Raw genomic sequence first — 20,569 nt, forward strand, 5'->3', positions numbered from 1 at the left:
TTAACCACTTAATGTTGCACTTATAAGAATACTATAAGGCTGAAGAGTGTGTAACTTTTAATACCTTTATCTTTTATACTTTTTAGTTTTATTAATACATGATTTATTAAGATTCTTGTTGTTTTTTCCCATTTCGCTATTCCTTCTTTACTGTGAACTCCCCCAATGCATTTCGTTCTCAGGATTGTAATTAACTGCATTCAGTAAACAACGGTAAATAATTAGTCCCAAACATAACCCCATCAGTCAGTGAGCGTTGGAGGTCCTGCTGGATGGACAGAGCCAGGCTGTTTCTCTGTTTACAGTTGATGCATTAAGCCAAACTAACCGGCTGAGATGGGTTTAGCTTAGCCTTAGATTTAGTAGACAAACATAACGTCAGGGCTCCTACATCTTCTTAAACATTAAATTCAATGACTTTCCAGGCCCTATTCAATCAAAATCAAGAACCACAGCATCGTTTGCGAACACTGAGAATTTTTATGTGGACAGCTAGCAAACTTTACATAACCACACAGATGAGAGAGAGAAAAAAATAGTGTGAATGTGTAAATCAGTTTTGCTGTCTGTTACAATGATGGCTGACTATGTGGTCTCTTGTCTTCTCTAACAGCACAGCAAAACAATATATTATGTAAGTTGATTAATATAGACAATTTCTATTCTTGCACAAAATATATAGATTCAAGCACTTTCATTCGGCAATGTCTTTACTCAAGAACTTTTTTTCACAAAGTCACAAAGTTTGATATCAAGGAAAAGAGGGAACCCTATAAAATGTTTCCCAAAATGTTTGGGTTTTTTTTCTATAAGTTAAGTGTTTCTCCTGGCTGTGGTGGGTCCTTTTCCAAAAACACAAGCACCACAATACTCTTTTTCTTCACTCTTTAATCAATAGTTAATTCAAGTTACATATATAATGTTAATAAATGCCACTTTAATATACAACCCTTTAACTTCCGCACCAAGAGGGAAAGCTCTTCCGCCCTCACTTTTTAAAACAAAGCTAAAAAGAAACATATCTGAAGAGTTAGTGTGCATCCATAGAACAACCAAATGAACATATGCAAGGCCGAGAAGTGCAAGGTATCTTGGGTATAGGCAACTACCAAGCAAGGACGCAAGATATTACAGATTGTACTGTATGTAGAAACCTGAAAATTGCTTAGCATTACCATGTTGTTAAGATTAATAAGGAGTTTGATTCAAAGTGTTCGTAAAGCCTATGAAGTCTATGGAAGTTACAGCTGATGTGGGATTGAGTGAAATGCTGGTCTGTACTGAACTGTGATGATGATCTTGTCTTGGCAAATCTGATGAACTGTACATTCATACAGTTGTGACTCCCCTGCACTAATGCTGCGGAGTACAGGAAGGGGAATTGTACATCTTAAGTAGAATTCAGTGTCAAGCTTTATGCCATCAATCCACAGCAGCGACATCAATACTGTGAATAATCTGAGGGGCTCCTCCCTCCCTCCCTCCCTCCCTTGTGGAGTTGTAACAGTCATGTCTGTTTCAGAGGCTGGCATCACTACAACACAAAGGGATAGAGGAAGCTGCCGAGAGAGACAGGCAGCATCTCATTTGACAAGCTACGCCCCATGTAGTGACCTACATCGCTATTTGTCTTCCCAAAGTGGCCGACAGTAGTGCACTATATGGAGGGAACAGTATGATGTCTGAGAGATTAGTCCCCAGAACGGCTGCTGAGGTGTGGCCCCGCGCTGGTGTCAGGTTGTCACATTTGATGGAAGATCATAGCTTTGTCAGAGGTGACTATGTGTAGAAGATGACCTCAGGAATCTGTCCGTCCTCTACAGAAGTGCCGTTGTTGTTGCCCGCCGCGTAGCAGAAGGTGAAACACGTCTTTGTGCCAGTGGATGATGACTCGTGTGTTACCTTGCGCATTCCCTTAGTCCCATAATGAGAGTCTGGGCCCTGCAAGACGGACAGAGGGTGAATACACTGGCAGAGCCATTGCTGCATAGAGGCACTGAGGTTGTCTGCAGCAGCAAGCAGCAAGGTGTAGTGATTCAAGGCTCTAGCTAACGTTAGCTACATAACCGTGAATTTGAACCTGCAGCTGTGAGCCTCTAGCTCCTGTAAGCAGAGGGATAGACTAGTAGCAACATTATTTCTCCATCTCTCATTATTTCTCCATGTCTCATTTTGAATGCTGTGAAAAAGAATAAGAAATTCTCACTACTTTTTACATTTTATAGACCAAATGATGAAAGAAAAATAATAGTTAGTTGCAGCTCTGAAAAAAAAGCGTATCTTTTATTAGATTGGAAATTAAAAGCATGCTCTCCTAAACAGTGTAGTGCTGCATTTGTATTTGTTATTACGAACTCATCACAGACCTTCAGTGTAGCACAGGCAGTGTAGTTGACATTGGGTAATATCTCCACTGGTTCTTTAAACATGACTCTGAAGGTGTTGGCCGACCCATCACAGCTGAAGCCTGTATCATTCTGGCCCAGCACTGTGTTACTGTCTGTGTGGATGATCTGCATTAAGAGAGTTCAGACGCAAACATACACATCTTGTTATACTGCATGCCTACAACGTACAGTGAAACTGGTGACAACGTTTCTGAAGGGTTCAGGTCCACACCTGTATGTTAACTTGGTAGTCTGTGGGTCCGTGTATTGAGCCGTAGAGACCGAACCCAACCACAAATATTCTTCTGTTTACTGAGAACCTGAGAAGAAAAAAAAGAACAGGAATATAAAAGAAAGGAAGAGGGTGTGATAGTTAACTGTGGAGTGCAGTAAAACGGTATTCATAATGTGTTATTTAAAGGAATACTTCACCCCTAAATAACCGTTTGGGAAAACAGTTTGTTTAACTCACAGGGCTCTGACGTGTATCAGCAATCAAAAAATGAGGAAAATTCAAAAGGTCATAAGCAACCCTATTTGACAACAGAAAACTATATCGAAACATCCTTTTTCAATCTCAAATCATCGTGTTTCATTTATCCAGTTACTTCCCTGACAGACAGCCCTTTCTGATGGGGAACTGAACTAATTTTACCTCACTGAACACAGAGGCCGCTGGTCTAACACTGAACCTGAACTAACCCTTTAAAACACCAAAGTCGCACAATAACACAAACAAACTGATCGAGACCAGCAGCTCCTGTATTCAGTAAGGTAGATCTATTGTTTTTGTCAATGCACTTTGGCTTTGAAGAGAGCAGTTTTCATTTTAAATTCAATTCCTCATTAGAAAGGGCTGTGTGTTTGGGAAAAACTGAGCATACGACTGAATAAATGAGACGTGGATTATACTGCATGACTTGTGTGAGAGTTTGTGAATGGAGGATTTGATATAGTTTTACTGTAGTTAAAAGGCTGTCATGTATGGCTTCCATTCATGAAGAATTTTATTAATCTTTGAATTCGTCACTCACTGTGAAGGCATTTTCTTCACAAATTCAATTAAACATGGGATGATTAATTGATATGCAAAGTATTCCTTTAATTTTGTTTCCTAGTTACAAAAAGACCTCTTTTTTGACAGCTGACACTTTCACTTGTGACTGCAGAAAAAGCATTAACTATGGTTCTGGCACAGCATGCACATTGAGGAGCAGAGGATTTAAAAAATTTAAGTGCATAGCACTCACCGAATGCGATCGCTTGTCCCGCTGTAACCCCAGCGGCTCTCTACCTGTCCAAAACGTGTGATGCTGCACTCCTTCCCGCGGAGGCAGCAGCGAGGCCTGTCGATAAACTCAACACGAGGCTTTGGGTTTACTGTGAAGTGGAGGAAGAGACTCACCACCTCTCTGTCAGTCAGAATACTGGACTGGGCTGGACCTGAAGGAACAAGGACAAGACCCAAGGACAATCAGAGTCTGAAACGTGTCGTGTGATTGTCTTGGCAGAAAGAAGAATCGACAAAAAGCGAGAGCAAGACAAACACAAGTAAAGCCACAGTGTTTCTGTTCACCTGCAGCAAACTCCTCAATGGTCATGAGAGGGAAGCGGATGAGCGTGAGAGCTTTGCCAAGCACTTTGCGCTTGTTCTCAGGCGTGGGCTGCAGCTGCTGCCTGTGAGCCTCTGCCTCTGCCCAACGCACCGCAGCACCAAACAAACGCACCTCCCTCACCCCGAGAGTGTCCCTCTCCAACACTGCCACCAATGTATCTAAAGGAGGGAAATAAGAAAAACCAGTGGTCAATATGTTGTTATTGTGAAAAAGAACATGTGACAATAATGACAACATTCACAAGTTACCCAAATCTATGTCCGTGAAGCCTTCAGCTGCGAGAGCATCTCCAGTGTTTTTATCAATGTTTTCTAGGCAGAGGCTGGCAAGCTGAGGCTCATCAAACAAGCGTGCCTGAAACAAAAAATGCACATTTTTATTACACAGCCATTTTAAAAATTCAGAATTGAGATCTGCACTTACAAGAATGACAGTTCAATGTTTGGTTCTGTATTGCAGAAATGAACTATTGCACTAAGAACTATGAGTAGGACTATATAGTATCATCGACATAAACCGATATCTAACTGTGGGTCTAAAATTTCAGCTCTGCTGTGCATCATACTGACAGTTTTGGCACACCACATCTAGAGCAGCAAAACTAGGAGCTGTAACATGCTGCAGTTTCTCACTAAATGACGTTAAAAAATAAAGGCAGTAAAATCAATCAAACACATCAAGTCACAGACAAGAACTTGTTCACAGAGGGGGCAGCAGACCTGTGTGAGAAGCATGAAAGCATTGTCTGCCCTCAGGTTCTTCTTGAGGAACTCCACACAGTGAGCCTCCAGGGCTGGCACTGCATACTTTTTAGCTGTATATAGTGTGGTCATCACCGTCTCAGGCCCGATCTGGACTTCATCAGAGTAGAGAAACCTGAAGGAAGTCCAAAACTTATATGAGAAATTCAAATTTTATTGTGCCATAACTTAAGGCAAAGCCAGTTTATTCATATAACCCGCATTCCAAGTGTGCTGGTTCAGTGTGGTCTACATGTGAAAAAAGCTGTGAATTGCATGACAGGTGCATTTTCACTAACTGAATAAAGGTTTCACAAATTTGAAAGTGAGTTACAGATAACGTTATGCTTTATTTAAATCATCCATCATGCCCTCACCACAGTATCACGTTGCCAATAGTATTTTGAAATCGATTTTTTTTAACAGAGGTAATAATAATGACATCATTAATGCATTTTATGTTGCATTGCATGTGCTTCAGTTTACCCGCAAATTATTTCTATTTCAAAACTGCTGATATGACAAATTCAATTTAAGAAAGAAAAAAAAAATACACGCCCACTTTCAGGACGCGCGCATTAGCAGTTAAATGGCTCGCTCTCCCTCGCACGCTCCTTACTTCAGCAGGGCCAGAAAGGCAGCTGGCTCCACATCAGGAAGCTCGATTTCCGTTGAGGTCGTCGCCATCCCACCGTTGAACATGGCATCAAACACTGCGCTCCCCACAGCCAGAACAAACCTGGCAACAATCAGCAACAGCAAAGACCAACACAGAGGTCAGGCGGCGTCTTTTGCAGATTCGCAGTTAGCTAGCGCTGCAGTTTCTTACCTGTGCGCAGGTATCCTCTGAACACCCATCCCCTTGCCCACCAGAAAATGCACGTCACTCAGCACCTCGTTGTTGAAGAGGAAAGCAAACCTCTCCTTCACGGTGCTCTTCGTCGCCTGCCAGTTGTACACCGGCTCTCGGTACACCAGCACGGACGCAGCTGCCGGAGTGGCGGTCGGTGCCGCCGCTGCCGACGCGTTTGACGCCGCGGTGGTTGCCATGTTGGACGCCGGGGTGGCCATGGCTCCGGCTGCCGCAGCACCTGCCGCAGCGGACTGCTGCAGGGAGTTCTGCGCAGTCGGCGGAGCTCCGGTCGAAACACCGTTGCTTTCCCCCCCTCCAGGCCCTAGCTGTGGATTGGGTCGCCTCGCTGCTCCCTGTGCTCCGCCGGCCGCACCGACCGCACCGCCGTTGGATGCTGGCATGGAGAAAACGCTGTTGCTGGGCTGGCTGTTTCCCAGAGGACCCGGACCGGAGAAATTAAGGCAATGAGGCCTGCCGCTGTTGTCTCCAGCAGCCATCTTGAGCCGAGTGTAGGCGTAAACAACACACTACATCGGTTTGAGTATTTCTGGTAGTTTCAACAGTCATATCTGCCTGTAGCTGCTCCCTGGCGTTTATTATTTGTATTACATGGTGCTATCCATCTGCGCTGGAGGTTCATTATTCAACCAGTGATGGAGGAAGTACTCGGGTCCTTTATCGAAGTAGAAGTACTAATGCCACACTGTGAAAAAATACTCTGTTATAGGGAAAAGTCCTGCAATGAAAATGCTACTCAAGAAAAGTAAGTCAAATCTAGAAAAAACTATGGTAAAGTATTACAAGTAAAATACCCAATGAAGAGAAAATATGTAAAAAAACAAAACAAAACAAAAAAAACCCAAAACAAACAAACAAAAAAAAAACCACACCCCTAAACTGTTTTTTTAAACAGCCCAAACCTTAAAATAGTTAAAAAATAAAATAGAAAAACACACCCTGAAATAATCTGACTGAAAAGAAAACACTTTAACATAGTTGAGCTGGTTGACCATCTTTTTTGGAGCAGCTTAAGTTATGTTTTCACAAAATCTTTGATGGTTTTGTAACCGTCATCAAAATAGTTGCCAGTTACTTTCTGACAGTCAGAAAAGAAATAAATCAACTTCTCATTTCAGATGTAAGTGTATTAACTTTAGGGTAATTTAATTTATAACAAAATATATTTTAGGAAGTGTTTATGTGAAAGTCTTAATTTGTAAAGTAACTAAAGCTGTCAGATAAATGCAGTGAAGTGATAAGTTGAATATGTGCAAAAACCAGTGCTGTACGCCAATATTTTGTGGGGCTGGTGCTCAAGTGACAAAAAGCGCCCCCCCACCCCCATTTTATTTATTTATTTTTTTTAAAGATAGCACGCTTTGCCGGGTGTACATAAGGCATAATAATAACATACAGTAAATTTTTGGCATTAGGGCGTGCACATGGGTTTTTTTAAACAAGGGTAAACCTGCTCAAAATAGGCTATAGATTGCTTCATCATTGCCAGTAAAGCAGAGCTGTGTACTCGACATCACAGATAGGCCAGCAAACAGGTAGAAAGCAGCCTGGAGGGAGCGAGTGAAAACAGTGGTTACTTCTCTTTATACATTACTCATTTATTCAGTCTAGCTTTCAAACTTGGTGCAGACTAAGTTGGATCATTGTGTGAGCGCTGCTTAGGTGGACACTAACAGTTGTGGCACATCATTGTATCCCGCCAGTTAAGTGGCTAAAATTAGCGCGATCACCTGGGTGTTGTGTTTCCATCAATGTCGATCAGAGCTGGAGATGATAAATACCTGTGGCAACTGCAGAGTCAGTTGAATGTTGTTTATATACTTTCCTGTTGCATTAAAAAAAAACAGTTGTTAGCTGTTGCTAGCTGTTGCTAGCATTTTTTTGTGCAGGGGTAAAGGGGCTTAATGAGTAAGGGAAATGGCTGTCTAGCGTACATATGATGTGTCTCACGATCAATACTATATGCACCTAGCAGTTGCTGCACATACAAATTCACTCTACATTTATTTGTAGCAATCAACAATAAAGCAATACCACATTGTGTACACATTTGTGGTCTAAAAAATAAATAACCATTCAAAATTAACCTGTCTTCACACAAAATGAGAAAATGCTGTTCTTTGAATAAATTAAACAATAAACCAACCATAAAGCTACTTTCAAAGGTACAAAGTAGGCCTTTATTCAGTTGCAACAATCAAGCTAAGTATGTTCTGCTGCTTGATGACTCAGGGACAGGGGCTGAACTTAAATGTAGATGTTGGGCACACAACACGATTTTAATTGAGAATTAATGCCATGGACCAAATTACAAAAAAAAGCAAACATAAAATGATTTAAAAAATAAAAATAAAGTCTTGCAAAAAGGGCATTTAGCCAGACAAGCCATGGCATTGGACAACATAATAACCCGCAATCATTATTGCATATCTGTACCCTCACAGAAAAGAAGTAATTAGGCCTACCCGTTAATGATGGAATATTGTTTTATAGTTGTATTTTTTAAAGTTAATTTAGAATAAGCATATAATTATGCCCCTGCCACATTTCCGGGGTGGCAGATGAATCACTTGGAATGAGTCATTCTCCACCCAAAATATTGCTAGAAGATGAGCTCCACCACCGCATGGGCCCCAGTGCAAAACTGCTGACTGCCCTGATATTTACACCATGGCTAGATTTTGGAATGGGCCTTACGGGGCCCAGGGGTCCAAAGTGTTACCCCCCCCCCCCAACCTGCACAATGTCACTTGAGGACGCTCTTATTGATCACAAAGATATGCAAAAAGACAACAAAGAGATACAAAATAGCTGCAAAAACACACAAAGAAACTCAAGACAACTACTGAAAGTGGCAAACAACCAAAAAGATGTGCAAAGCAACAACAAAGACACACTAAACAACCACAAAGATACAAAAAGTTACAGAACATGATGTTATATCACAGCTGCTGCACCTGGCAGGAGTTTCCCCCTGCTCTTTGTATGTGAAGTGGATGGCATACAAGAAACTGCTCTCTTCATTGTTCCATCTAAGGCAGAGCCTCGTGGTTCAGACATGTGACGACACAGGGTCTTCAGGTGGTTACCAACCGTCAATGGTGTTTCGTCGATTGGCCCACAACACCTCAGGCAGACTTGACAGTGGAACCAGTGTCCTGGAACCGCTCCCTCCATCCTTCAGGTCCACTCACCACTTAGCGCTGCCCTCCCTACTCTGCCAGCCTGGTTGCCCCACTGGTCACTCCTCTTCAGCCAGAGCCACCTCGATGCCGTCTCTGCTCACCTGGCGATGTCTGTGACCAACTTTTTGCAGACAGACACATTAACTCCAAGAATTCCTAATGCTCTCCAGAGTGACTGCCCTAGGAAGCCCCTGTAACCCACTTCGACTGGAAGGTTACAGGCTTTCTACCCCCTCTGTTGGCTGTCGTGGATGAAGGGCTGGTATTTCCTCAGCTTACGCTCGTGTGCCTCCTCAATACTTTCCTACCAGGGTACCGTCAGCTCCAGAAGATCCACCTGCCTTGTTGATCTTGACCAAAGCACTATGTCAGGTCGGCGGTTGGTGTTGGCGATTTCTTCTGGAAATTGGAGTTGCTTTCCAAGGTCGCGAGAACCCCTTGTGCCCCCCTGTTTTTGTTGAGGTGCTCATTTTTATATGTTTAGTTTTAATGTGTTATTGAATTCTACAAAAAGGAGCTTCTCTGTCATGATTGACAGATGTGACAGCCAATCTGGGTGCTCACATTTAATAGAGCTGTTTGTGATTGGTCGGTGAGGTGTGGTGGCGGGAACTCCCCCCTGCTGACATCACTACTGCGCAGAATCTGGTTCTCAATGACATCACATCACATCTCAGATATTAAACCTCACTTAAGCATAGACCTAATGGGTGTAAACGGGGGTGTGTCATCCATTTATATATACACTCTATGGGACTGAGATTACAGACCTTTTTTTTGAAAATGTGTGTGATGTTAACATTAAAAAAACAATTTTTTTTTTTTACATTTTTGATGTTTATAGAGAATGTTATCTTATGAGAAGAACATTCTGGGAACTATAAGAAGCAGCTGAAAACGTTACTAAAAAACTGCATTGGTTGCATTGTAGGCTACCAGTCTCTTTTCAGAACCAAAAAATGCTAGCTGGGCTGCCAGGGTGCTGTTTGTTGGCAAGTTCAATAAAATAAAAATGATAACAGCTACATTATAAATGCAGTTTGCAAACGTGGGTAGGCCTATATTAGTAAAACTATACTAGAAAAGACAAGTTTCACATACAAATACATTTGTAACTTTACAAACAATGAATGAAATTCCTTCCTGGCATCACTGAGTGCATTAGGCTACACCGGTCTGGCTGATATTAATTCAGCCCCATCCCGTCTCTCCTCCGTTCACCCCGCGTCTCTCTCTCTCTCTCTCTCTGCCTGCTACTCATCAACCGTGACGTCAGGGCGGCGCGGCGCGGGTGAGCTGTCGTCGCGCGGAGGTTTGCTGCTGCTGAAACAAGATGGCTGTGCGCGCAGGAGGAGCAGCGGCGGAGGAGAGCTGAGGCAATGCAGAGGAGGCATAAGAGGGGGGTGGGGGGGGGCGAGGATTTCACTCCTGTGTGTCTTGTCCTGCCAGAAGAGCAACAGCTCCGCGGAGAAACAGACGAGTCGCCTCTGACATGATGCTAATCGGTTTCCGTTACCATTTAGGGTAACGCTTTGCCGGTTTATTTTTTTTAATATATTTTTTTGTAACCAGGAGACCAACGGACTGACCAAACAAATCACGGAGCACTCAGTAGAGGACAGCCGGGGACGTTCACGCCGCTACCAGAGATGTCCCTGCTATGTGTGGGAGGTAAGAGACGAAATGAAAGCCTGTGTGTTTGATTTTATTGAAGTGCTAGCTGCAGCAGTTGTCTTGACAGAGCCTGCAGGTTATCAGCTCCGTAGAAAAGTCTGTGTAGCAGCAGAGGGTTTGTGCTGATCAGTCATTAAATTACACAGCAGCTTACGGAAACACAGCACGTTTATAGTGGGGGATGCCACTGGGACACTTTTAACGGCACTGTTGCTGAGTGACATGTTTGTGCAATTTACTAAAAGACGCCGTTTATGAATGATTGGCAGCAAAAATTGTTAAAGGCAGTCGTGACTGTTAATACAAGCAAACATGACTGTTTCTATAAATGTCTCCATGGAGGAGGAGAACCGCTGTTTCCTCCCCTGGTGTTGTGTGTGTGTGTGTGTGTGTGTGTGTGTGTGTGTGTGTGCGTGCGTGCGTGCGTGTGCATGTGTGTGTGTGTGTGTGTGTGTGCGCGCGCGCGCCATCCGCTCTGTTCATTCATGCGTGGGCAGTGAGTCAAAGGAGGAGGAGGACGAGGAAAAGCCCCTGCCGCTGCCGCACCGGCGCCGCCTCCGCGCTGCCGCTCCGCTGGAGTCGTGAGGGAATACTCGGCTGGAGATGCTCGTCACTCCTTTATCAACGTTTTCCCTGAAGCGATGCGTCACCTCCTCCTACCAGACTCCCCGAAAGCACCTGATGCTGACACTGTTGCCTCTCAGTGCGATGAATAAGCATCTGCTGTGATTGCTCATAAAGTAACACCACCTCCAGCCTCACATTCAGGTGGAATATCTGCATATATATATATATATATATATATATATATATATATATATATATATATATATATATATATATATATATATATATATATATATATATATATATATATATGCAGGCCAAGCTGAGTTAGAGGGGACCCCTCTAGTTCTGTGGTCATCCGGTTTCATCTTTTGTTGGACAGATAGGGGTTGAATCAGCATAATTGCAGGAACAAATTTCTCAAAATGTGTGCCAGTGTGGTGTTAACTCACAGTGGAGAAAACAGAAATGACAATGAGCAAGTTCTGGCAATTTGTCCTCACTTGACTTGATTTTAAGCAAAAAATGTATGTTTGTGGTAGGAGTCGACTGATAGGCCTATTGGTTTTTCAGGGCCGGTACTTATTATTAGTAGTTAATGAAACCAATAACGAATATTTTTAACCGATATGCATTTACAATTAAACTAAAATTATTTCTGTCATTATTTAGAATTTGTAATATAACAACCTCCAACACAAAACTGAAACTTTCCACATTACTTACAGCAAGTTCACAAAACTTTTTTTTTAAAACAAAGTCAAGTGAAAATTTAAACCAAAAATGGATAAATAAAAATAGCGAAAACAAGAGTCCCTCCCATGCTGACACTTTCTTTGCACTTTTTAATTCATTCATTTTATTAGTGATCATTAAAGTAAAATGCAGGTATAAATAATCGGCAAAATACCAAATATATGGGCCAATAATCGGCTAGGCTGATAACCTGTCGACCCCTAATTTGTGGTTTCGGTATTAAACCCAATACTGTCAATCAGGAATATGCACATAACCATGATTTTTAATATTGAGAATTCTCTCAATGATTGATCAATGGTTGGTCTATATCAATGGTTCCCAGCTGGTGGGTTGTGGTCCAAAAGTGGGTTGTGGGTCCATTCTGAGCCTGGAAGTGACTTCTGAGCGTGGCGGCTGAAGAGAGGTGGTTTTTGAACATTGCAGTATGACTTTGAGGCAGTTTCCGCTCATGTGAAAGTGCACCGATTTTGCTGTGCTGAGCAGTGTTCACCACATTGGACTTCTGGTGGTAGCTGAAGGGGGGCGGGCTTCACGGAAGCAGAAAGACGAACAGGTAGAGTGGGTCTTCCTTTAATCGGAAGGTTGGCAGTTTGATCCCCGGCTCCTCCGGTCAACATGTTGAAGTATCATTGGGAAAGACACTGAACCCTAAATTGCTACTGATGGCTGTTCCATCAGTGTCAGAGTGTCTATGTGTACATAAAAACTGCGTAGCTGGTGGCACTTTGTACGGTAGCCTTGGCCACCAGTGTGTGAACGTGTGTGTGAATGAGTGAATGTGACTCGTAATGTGAAAGCACTTAAAATAAGTATACTATACTATAGAAGTGCAGGGCCATTTACCATTAACAAGATGGAGGAGCTGGTAATGTTAGTGTCTGAATACCTGGCAGTGATAACATTGCTACCAAACTTCAGATGACTGATTAATTTCCTGAATATGTATGATTCTTCGGTTATTTCAGCGATTTCCTTGGTCTTGTTAAAATGTGCCATTTTTTACGTGGCGTCAAGCTAGCTTGCACTTCTGTTAGTGACGTTCACCAAAGCACCTGCCCGTCATCACAGCCCTGCAGCAGAACACTATGCTCTTTTGGGGAACTTTCTCGCGTATAGGTGGTTGACAGGGCGGTCGCCAGTGTGACGGCAGATTCGTGTATATTAAAAGCACAAAAAAGTCCCAGTATGAATCAGTAATTATTCATTGAGTGATGCAAAGAAAATACATTTGAACATTTGAAGATGACATTTTTTACAACCAATAACTAATTAATACTTGGCATATTATTTGATAATGATAATAATCATAACCTACACCCCCCCCTTTTCTAATCACAATTAACTAAAGCCTGATGTGATGTGTTAAAACTGCCTGTTTTGTCAAACCAACATTTAAAACCCCCCAAATATATAGTTTTAAATTACATTAGACAAGGACAGCTCACACTAGAGTTGATAAAAAAAAATCTGAATATTTAGAAATTTTGCTTGAAAAAATAATTCACTGACGATTATAAAAGTTTTATGATTAATGATTGTTTGATCAACTAATCAGATGTGGGGGCTGGTAATTAACTTTTTTGTCATCTGCCACCTTGACTGGTGGATTCCAAAATCTACCAGACACTCAACAGATTAGCATTGTTTTTTGGCATGTAAGTAAAGAAAATTTAGCAGCTACTTGCTTATTTTACCTGCATTTGGCTGGTACTTGGTGCTAATTTCCAGCCCTGAAAGCACTGGTCAGTAAATGAGACTGTTGAGGTATGTTTGAGCTTATCGTTGATGGAATAATGGCAACATGGGGACAAAATGGGGTTTTCAAAGTCACCTTTTATACGTCAGGCCCATTATGGATGCTACCCCACCTCATCTGGTACCGCCAAGTCCGCCCACTGACTGTCCCTGCACTGAGTCAGTCCCAGGTGTCATTAAGACCCCGAACGTTATTCATTCATAAACACCGGCTGCGGCTGTCAGTGTCGTAGACTACGAGACTTGGCAGAGAGCCCTCTTTCTGTTCCTGTTACATCATTCATGCTTACCTGACTAGAGCTATTTCTGGCCTCCTCAGTACTTTGTGCCTCTTGAATAGGCAGCATTTCTTTGGAGCATCTGCCGACAAAGCAGAATTCAGACACAGATACAGATTAACTCTGAAAAACTTGGCATCTTTTCCTGCACATATTCCACATACTTTCAAGTGCAGTTTTCTCCCTGTCTTGATTTGGACACTAAATCTTTGGAGTGTAATGTCTCTGTCAGCAGTTGCAAGGACTGCTGCAGATCTGCGTGTGTATATGGTCCTTCAGAATAAGGCGCTGTCTGTCTGAATCATGTCAGCCCTCATTTTGTCATTGGATGCCTGAACTCAGCTCACCCACTCCCTACTTTACATTCACTGACAGTTCATGTTGAAGGGTTTGCTTGATTCCCCTGTTGAGTCTCTGTTTTCTTGGCAATCCGCTTAATTCCCATAAGTCAGAGTCTGCTGTGTCAGAAGTACTTCCTGAATGAAATCTCTGCTTTAAAAAATGTGGTTGCACAAAATTTACTGTTGAGTTGTACACATTGTGCTGTGCATCCTCTGATTAAAGAATAAAGCAGCCCTTTGATTTGCTGTAAGACATTTACCCAGATGGCGATAGATCGTTATAGCTTTGACCTCATTTTCTGAATCTAGGCTGCTCACCCATAACCCTCATTTCAGCCAATTGATCCAATGTAACAACCCTTTACAGGCTCATTGTGTATGAGTTATTGGCACTTACATGTACAGTATTTGTGTATTTAGGTCATCCCACCTCCTTAGATACATACAGTTGTGACAAAATACTGTTCGTGGGGCTTGTGGACATTTCTCATCGTAACTCAGCCTGTCAGAGAGATTTATGATTGCATGGTATTATTAAGCTTCAGCTTTCCACTGTTGAAAATCCAATTCCTTTTTTATTGATCCTCCTCATGAACGGATATATTTCCAGGGCTGTTTTAGTGTTGACAGTAAAACACAGCATGAAGCATGCTCTATTGTGGTCTGCCTAAACAATGTAAAAGAATACATAGCTTGGTTCCTTTCCTATCTTCTCTGTGTTGTGTTGGATTATCTAATTTTTTTTAACATTTACAGTGGGCTTTCAGCTACAGCTGTGTTGAAAACTGAACATCAAAGGATGTTGATCCAGTGCCAGAGCAGGATTTAGATCTTAACGGAATACTTTGCCGATTTTCTACAAGCTTTGTATCATAGCAATGTGGGTAGTATGTGTAAATTAACTATGATAAATTTTCCCTTCATCTTACCAGTGCACAGATCTCCCAGCTCATCTCATAGCTCCTGGTGCTGTTGCTCAAACTACAGACTGTACTTCTGCATTTTCTTGTGCCCGCCACCACGGACACAAAAGCCGCATTAACTGTTCAAGGTGGGAATGTCACACTGTTATGCCACCTGGCCGTTCTGTATATAACGTCCGATCGCGGAAAGGGGGGCATGTAGTAGCAGTGCTGAAAAACAAGGTCTGTGTAATAGCTTCTAAGATGTGAACATGGGTGGGGAAGTATGACGTTTTGATTCTGTATTATGTTGGTGGCCACACCGCGCGAGATTTAAAAAGCAGCTGTTAGCAATTAGTGGCTAATTCAAAGACGAAGAGCAGTGGTCATAAATGCCTGCCAATTGGGAAAACAATGAAGCTCCTTACCCTCCGAGCAGAGGACAAGATCCGCTGCCATATAACAGACAGGGTAAATGATTGTGATTGGCATGGTATGCCTTTGTTATTGTTTAGAAAGCGTTGCCAAGGCATGTATTATATGTCGCACTAAAGGCCGATGCTGTTGTGTTACATGTCACGCCCTTTTGATTGTGGGATGCTGCAATGCAGTGTATAATCACACACTGGAGAGGAAAGATGCTGCCGTAATTTGTGTCTGTGTAAAAAAGCAAAGGGGGTATAAAGAAGGAGCTTCGGTGTGGTCCTATAGCACGATCTCTGTGTAAAAGCTGCTAAATAGTATAGAAGTGGATTGAGAAAGAGAGAAAGAGTCTCTCTCTCTCAAACTCAGACCAAACTGCTGCACTGATCAAATATAAACAAATATTCTGTTACTTATTGCCTGTTTCTTGCCTAAGATGTCTTCAGAAACATATTTTAGTGCATTGTTTGGCTGTAATGTGAGAATTTTTTTAACAGGTGGAAGGTGGCATACTATTTCCTTTATTGTAAAAACGGAGTCTAAAAAAAACTGAGATCAAACTATAAAACTAAGCAGCACTGATCAAATATGAATCAAGATTCTCTTACTGAGTTGCCTATTTGTCATATGCATACAAGCATATTTTAGTGCACTGTTATACTATACTGTGCTATAGTATGGGATTGTTTGGTATCCGCCGGCCTCCATATTGTTTCCTGTCTCAAATTGACACAGTTGCATCACGTCACCGACCAGCCGGAGCATTTATTGGTCTGGTGCAGTGGATTGCATTCTGGTTGTTATAGGTTTTCTTCCTTTCTGGTCATGTAGCCCCAATTTGCATCTTTTACTGCATAGACAGCCCAGTTTAATGAAAGGACTGTCTTTCCAGCAGTGCAATACTTCTCTAAGTAAAGATGCAAACACACAGATGTGTTTGTGTACATGTGAGTTTAAATGTGTTGCATGTTGAGTTGGCATTAAGGTTGGTGAGGTATGAATGGAAGCAGAATTAATAAATATATATTTTTAGTTATTGCTGCAGGTGTTTGTGAATGAGTCACTGCAGTTGAATATGTGTGTGTGTGCGTGCATGGCACTTAAACTGCTCTGTGTGTGTGTGTGTGTGTGTGAGTGAAGCACTTAAGCTGCAGATTTAGCTTGAGTTTGTGTGTTTCATAAAAGAAATACGAAGTAAAAGTGGTGAGAAATAGAAACAAAAAAAGTGCCTTGCTGACTTAAGGCAATTTTACATCAACTTTTCATTTTGTGGTCGTTACTATAGTGAACTGGTCTGGTGTGGATGGTCTGTGGAGAATACTGTGTGATAAGTCGTGAATTGGCGTTCAAATCACGTTTCTCAGGGGGCGATAAAGGTGCAGGTTCGGTTACATAGTGTATTGAGCTTGCATTTGCATTTTATTAATGCAAACGTATGTGTGCGTGATTTATGCACACCTGCAGTGTGGTGTGGGGATGTGGAGTATGTGTGTGCATGGTGGAGCAGCGGGTAGTAGAGCATTAAAAATGTATGTGTGAGTTACGTCAAAGCTGGTAAAAAAGGTGCTGCAGAGGAGAGCCTGGGCTAAAATCCTATAAAACATTGTGTTTAATCAAGCATGAAGGTGTGAATCTTTTGTTAAAATGCTTGTATAATAAAGTTAACAGGCACGATTGAGCTGTTGCAAGTTGGTATGCTCAATGTGAAAGAGACAGTTTATCTGAACATTGTGTATTTTCCTCTTACATGTAGTGCTATTTATCAATAGATTCTTTTGGTGTGAGTTATCGAGTGTTGGAGATATCGGCTGTAGAGATGTCTGCCTCCTCTCCAGTATAATAGACCTCGGCTTGTGCTGCTCAAAGCACCAAAAAAGAGATCATGACCGAATACTCAAGAATCCACAGACCTTGTTGGTAGCAGTTTCATTTAGGAAAAAAATTCTTTTACTGCATTACACCCGCCAATCATAGCACTGTGCAGAAGGAAGTTTGCATCTACCTATGGACAAGAGGCTTGTGCTCATTGTAGCGCAAAATTTAAACATTAATGGTGCCTCCTTGGCTGGGCTTTAATGTTAGTTAGCTCAGTGGTGCTAGGTGCATTCTTTCTTCTATGTGGCTTTGTGTGTGTAATTTTATTTTTTTTTCAGGCTTTTATTGCCTTTTAATTGACAGGACAGTGTGAGTGTGAAAGGGGTAGAGAGTGAGGGGGAGACATGCAGAAAAGGCCCGAGGCTGGACTTGAACCTGCAGCCGCTGCGGCGAGGACACAGCCTCTGCACATGGGGTGCTGCTCTATCCACTGAGCCACCAAGAACCCCTTTGTGTGTGTAATTTGGAAGAAAGAAAATAATTCTGGAAAGACGCTGTTGGATTTTACTTTTTTTTTTTCTTTTGGTGCCACAAGCCGAGTGCCATCTGGTTTCATTATAAAGGAGAGAAGTCAGACATTGCTGATATCTCCATCAAAACAACAATCTAGACTGATAAATAGCACTACAGGTAAAAGGAAAAATATGTACTATTGATTTTAGTTTTTTTTATCTGTCCCTTTAAAATTCTGAAAAAGACATGGTTTTCCAACACATTTACTACCATTACAGACAGAACCAAAACAAGTAAATATATATATTTTGGTCATCTTTTTAATTTGTGCTCTGTGCTTTATTTACATGTACTGTATTTTCTGCTTCTGTATCTCGTACTGCTGAAACACAGCAGGAATGCCGTGTTTTTCCAGCGCTTTGTGTTTTTATGTTTTGCCACCACACTCTGTGCCAACATGTCTGGACCTTTTGGCAAAAAATGTGCATAGTTGCAGTTTCATTTTTTTTTTTTTTTTCCATCAACACTCATGTATATGCACTGTATACCCTCTGCCGGTAAGCAGGGAGTGAAAAATATGCTTCAAGTGTATTAAAATTCTTAGCCAATGTTGTGCTTTTACACTAATTTCCACAAGTTTAATATAGAACTGTTTCAATTAATCACAAGCGTGATGCCTGTTCTCTGTGTAAAAGCCAGAAAAGAGGATGCAGGAGCGTTCAGAAGTGAAAGCAGATGGTGTTCCTGTGTGTGACTTTGTCCCTCTCTGTGTGTCCACAGTGAAGAAAGCCAAGCTGGATGGACCCCAAGGTAAGACCTGGGAACCTGGAAATAGAAAGAGAGAGTGACTCGCTGTTATGTGACATAAATCTTTAAGCAGACTCCAACACATTACATGCTGTAGCCGTTAAATGGAAATGAAGGGATGGAAAGTCAGTTACTCTGTAGACTTTAACATGGACTGCATTATTATTTTCTAATGCAACACTCTCTTTCTTCATCCCTCTCTCCATCAACAGAGAAGTTCAACACTTATGTGACTCTAAAGGTACAAAATGTGAAGAGCACAACCATTGCTGTCAGGGGCAACTTGCCCAGCTGGGAGCAAGACTTCATGTTGTGAGTCCCTCATCATCTTCAGACCAAACTTCTCCCACTGTTCCTCCCTCTCCCTCGCTCTTTCCTCTGCTTCCTCTTTTCATCCTCTCATCTACTCTCCACTTCAGCTGCTTGAGTGCTTTTTTAATCTCTTGCTTTCAACCAACCTATCAACCTCCCTCCTTTTTTTCACTCGTCCATCCCAAGTGCCCTTCATTCCTGTATTGTTTCACGTAGCTCTTCCTCTCCGCATCCGCACCTCCACCTCTTTTTCATCTGCTCTCCCTCGACACTTCCGCTCCTCTCATCCTCATTCTCAACCTTGGCTCCCTCCCAGCTCCTCCTTCCTCTTCTCTGTCACTTCTTCTAAACACGACTCCTTGATCTTTATCTACTCAGCCCCTGCTCTTCCTCCCACTCTCTTCATTTCAACCTTACTTTTCACCCCAAATTCCCTCTCTCCCTCTATTTCTGCTCTCTAGGCATCATTAGCAGCACTTTTAAATCAGTTTCAGCTTGTGTCTCAGTAAATATTGGAATGATAGCAATCTTTAAAACATTATACAACACAGAGTATTTGGCATGCGGTGTGGTATTGACAGTGTAGCAGCATATGGGTGATAAACGGTGAGAATCGTTTAGCATGTGGGATGCAGTGGGCAGGCTGACTGCAGAGTCCTGTGCATTTATATGATGTTCGGAGGCGTTGAGCATTGTACTGGGGTTGCATCAGTGAGGCCTTGTTATGTAATGTTTGGGCTGCAGAGAGAGCCTCATCCCCTCCTTCAAACTGCCTCTAAATGACTGTGCCCCCTCAGTCACTGCCATGAATCAAACAGGCACGTTTCCTAAAAGGAGTCACCACTGAGACGGGAAATCCAGTCCCCCTATTTCTTAATTAAAGTTCCGACTCTCTCCCTCCAGGCATGCGATACAATCACCTCCTCCACTGCCTTCATCACACTCCTCTCTTTCCCTCTCCTTAGTCACCCCCCTCCTTTTCTCTCCGTCCTGCTTCCTGCTGTCTTGTAAATGTTTTATGTTAGATTCTCTCAGGCTTGCTCCCACAGAGACCTGTCTTATATTTGTCACAGTGAAGCCCACCAGTAATTATTGTGCATCGTGTGTGTGTGTGTATGAGCCTCTGTGTGTGTTTAGCATTTGTCTTTAACAGCGTTGGAAGAAGTATTCTTTACAAACGTAAAAGCACCAATACAATAATGTAAATTTAAAAAAAACTCCATTACAAGTCAAAGTCCTTTGTTCAAACTCCTATTTAAGTAAAAATCTTTTTTTTTTTTTTTTACTTTTTTCTAATTTCTGTCCTTTTGTCAATAATTGGATAATTTAACTACAACGAACCACTGGTTTAATCCTTAACAAAATGTTGTAATTTATAAGCTTATTGAATATTCTTTATGTCAGATTTTTATCTGAAAAGTAACGACAGCTGTCAGATAAATGTAGAGGAGAAAAAAGGGCAAGAGTAGAAATATTAAAGTCGATAAGAAATATTGAATATTAGTAGAAATATTAAATAAAAAATATTATTTTTCAACCTGGACTCTGTTTTTGTGTATAGTTGACTAATGGGAACAACAATTTTGGAAATTGGTCCAGTATTAAGAGAGGGCAGCAGTCAGCA

At 41.9% G+C, this 20,569-nt stretch overlaps 2 protein-coding genes across 2 annotated transcripts in view; one reads left to right on the top strand and one right to left on the bottom strand.

The window, feature by feature from the left end:
• Positions 1–871: 871 nt before the first annotated feature.
• Positions 872–6,129, bottom strand: LOC121951934 (BTB/POZ domain-containing protein 2-like). The gene is made up of 9 exons (XM_042498431.2): positions 5,573–6,129; positions 5,363–5,482; positions 4,723–4,879; positions 4,252–4,357; positions 3,964–4,161; positions 3,638–3,830; positions 2,620–2,707; positions 2,367–2,513; positions 872–1,941 (listed from the first exon to the last, which is right to left on the bottom strand). The coding sequence occupies exons 1-9, from the start codon at positions 6,091–6,093 to the stop codon at positions 1,780–1,782; spliced, it is 1,692 nt and encodes a 563-aa protein (XP_042354365.1). The 5' UTR covers positions 6,094–6,129; the 3' UTR covers positions 872–1,779.
• A 4,014-nt stretch (positions 6,130–10,143) lies between these two features.
• LOC121950959 (protein unc-13 homolog A) overlaps positions 10,144–20,569 on the top strand; it is a 55,924-nt gene continuing 45,498 nt past the window's right edge. The window contains exons 1-3 of the mRNA XM_088085372.1: positions 10,144–10,470; positions 18,607–18,636; positions 18,846–18,945. Coding sequence (XP_087941498.1) covers positions 10,449–10,470; positions 18,607–18,636; positions 18,846–18,945 — 152 coding nt within the window. The 5' untranslated portion in view covers positions 10,144–10,448. The remainder of the gene's footprint in view (positions 10,471–18,606; positions 18,637–18,845; positions 18,946–20,569) is intronic.

This window comes from Plectropomus leopardus, chromosome 12 (assembly GCF_026936395.1).
Source record: "Plectropomus leopardus strain MGB_pleo_1.0 chromosome 12, ASM2693639v1, whole genome shotgun sequence".
Taxonomy (NCBI): domain Eukaryota; kingdom Metazoa; phylum Chordata; class Actinopteri; order Perciformes; family Serranidae; genus Plectropomus; species Plectropomus leopardus.

Excerpts from the sequence above, each read along its gene's own strand:
- LOC121951934 (XM_042498431.2), bottom strand. The coding sequence starts at position 6,093 with ATGGCTGCTGGAGACAACAGCGGCAGGCCTCATTGCCTTAATTTCTCC. Across the intron at positions 3,831-3,963 it reads CATTGAGGAGTTTGCTGCAG|GTCCAGCCCAGTCCAGTATT; the intron begins GTGAACAGAAAC and ends TTGTTCCTTCAG. Across the intron at positions 2,514-2,619 it reads ACTACCAAGTTAACATACAG|ATCATCCACACAGACAGTAA; the intron begins GTGTGGACCTGA and ends CTCTTAATGCAG.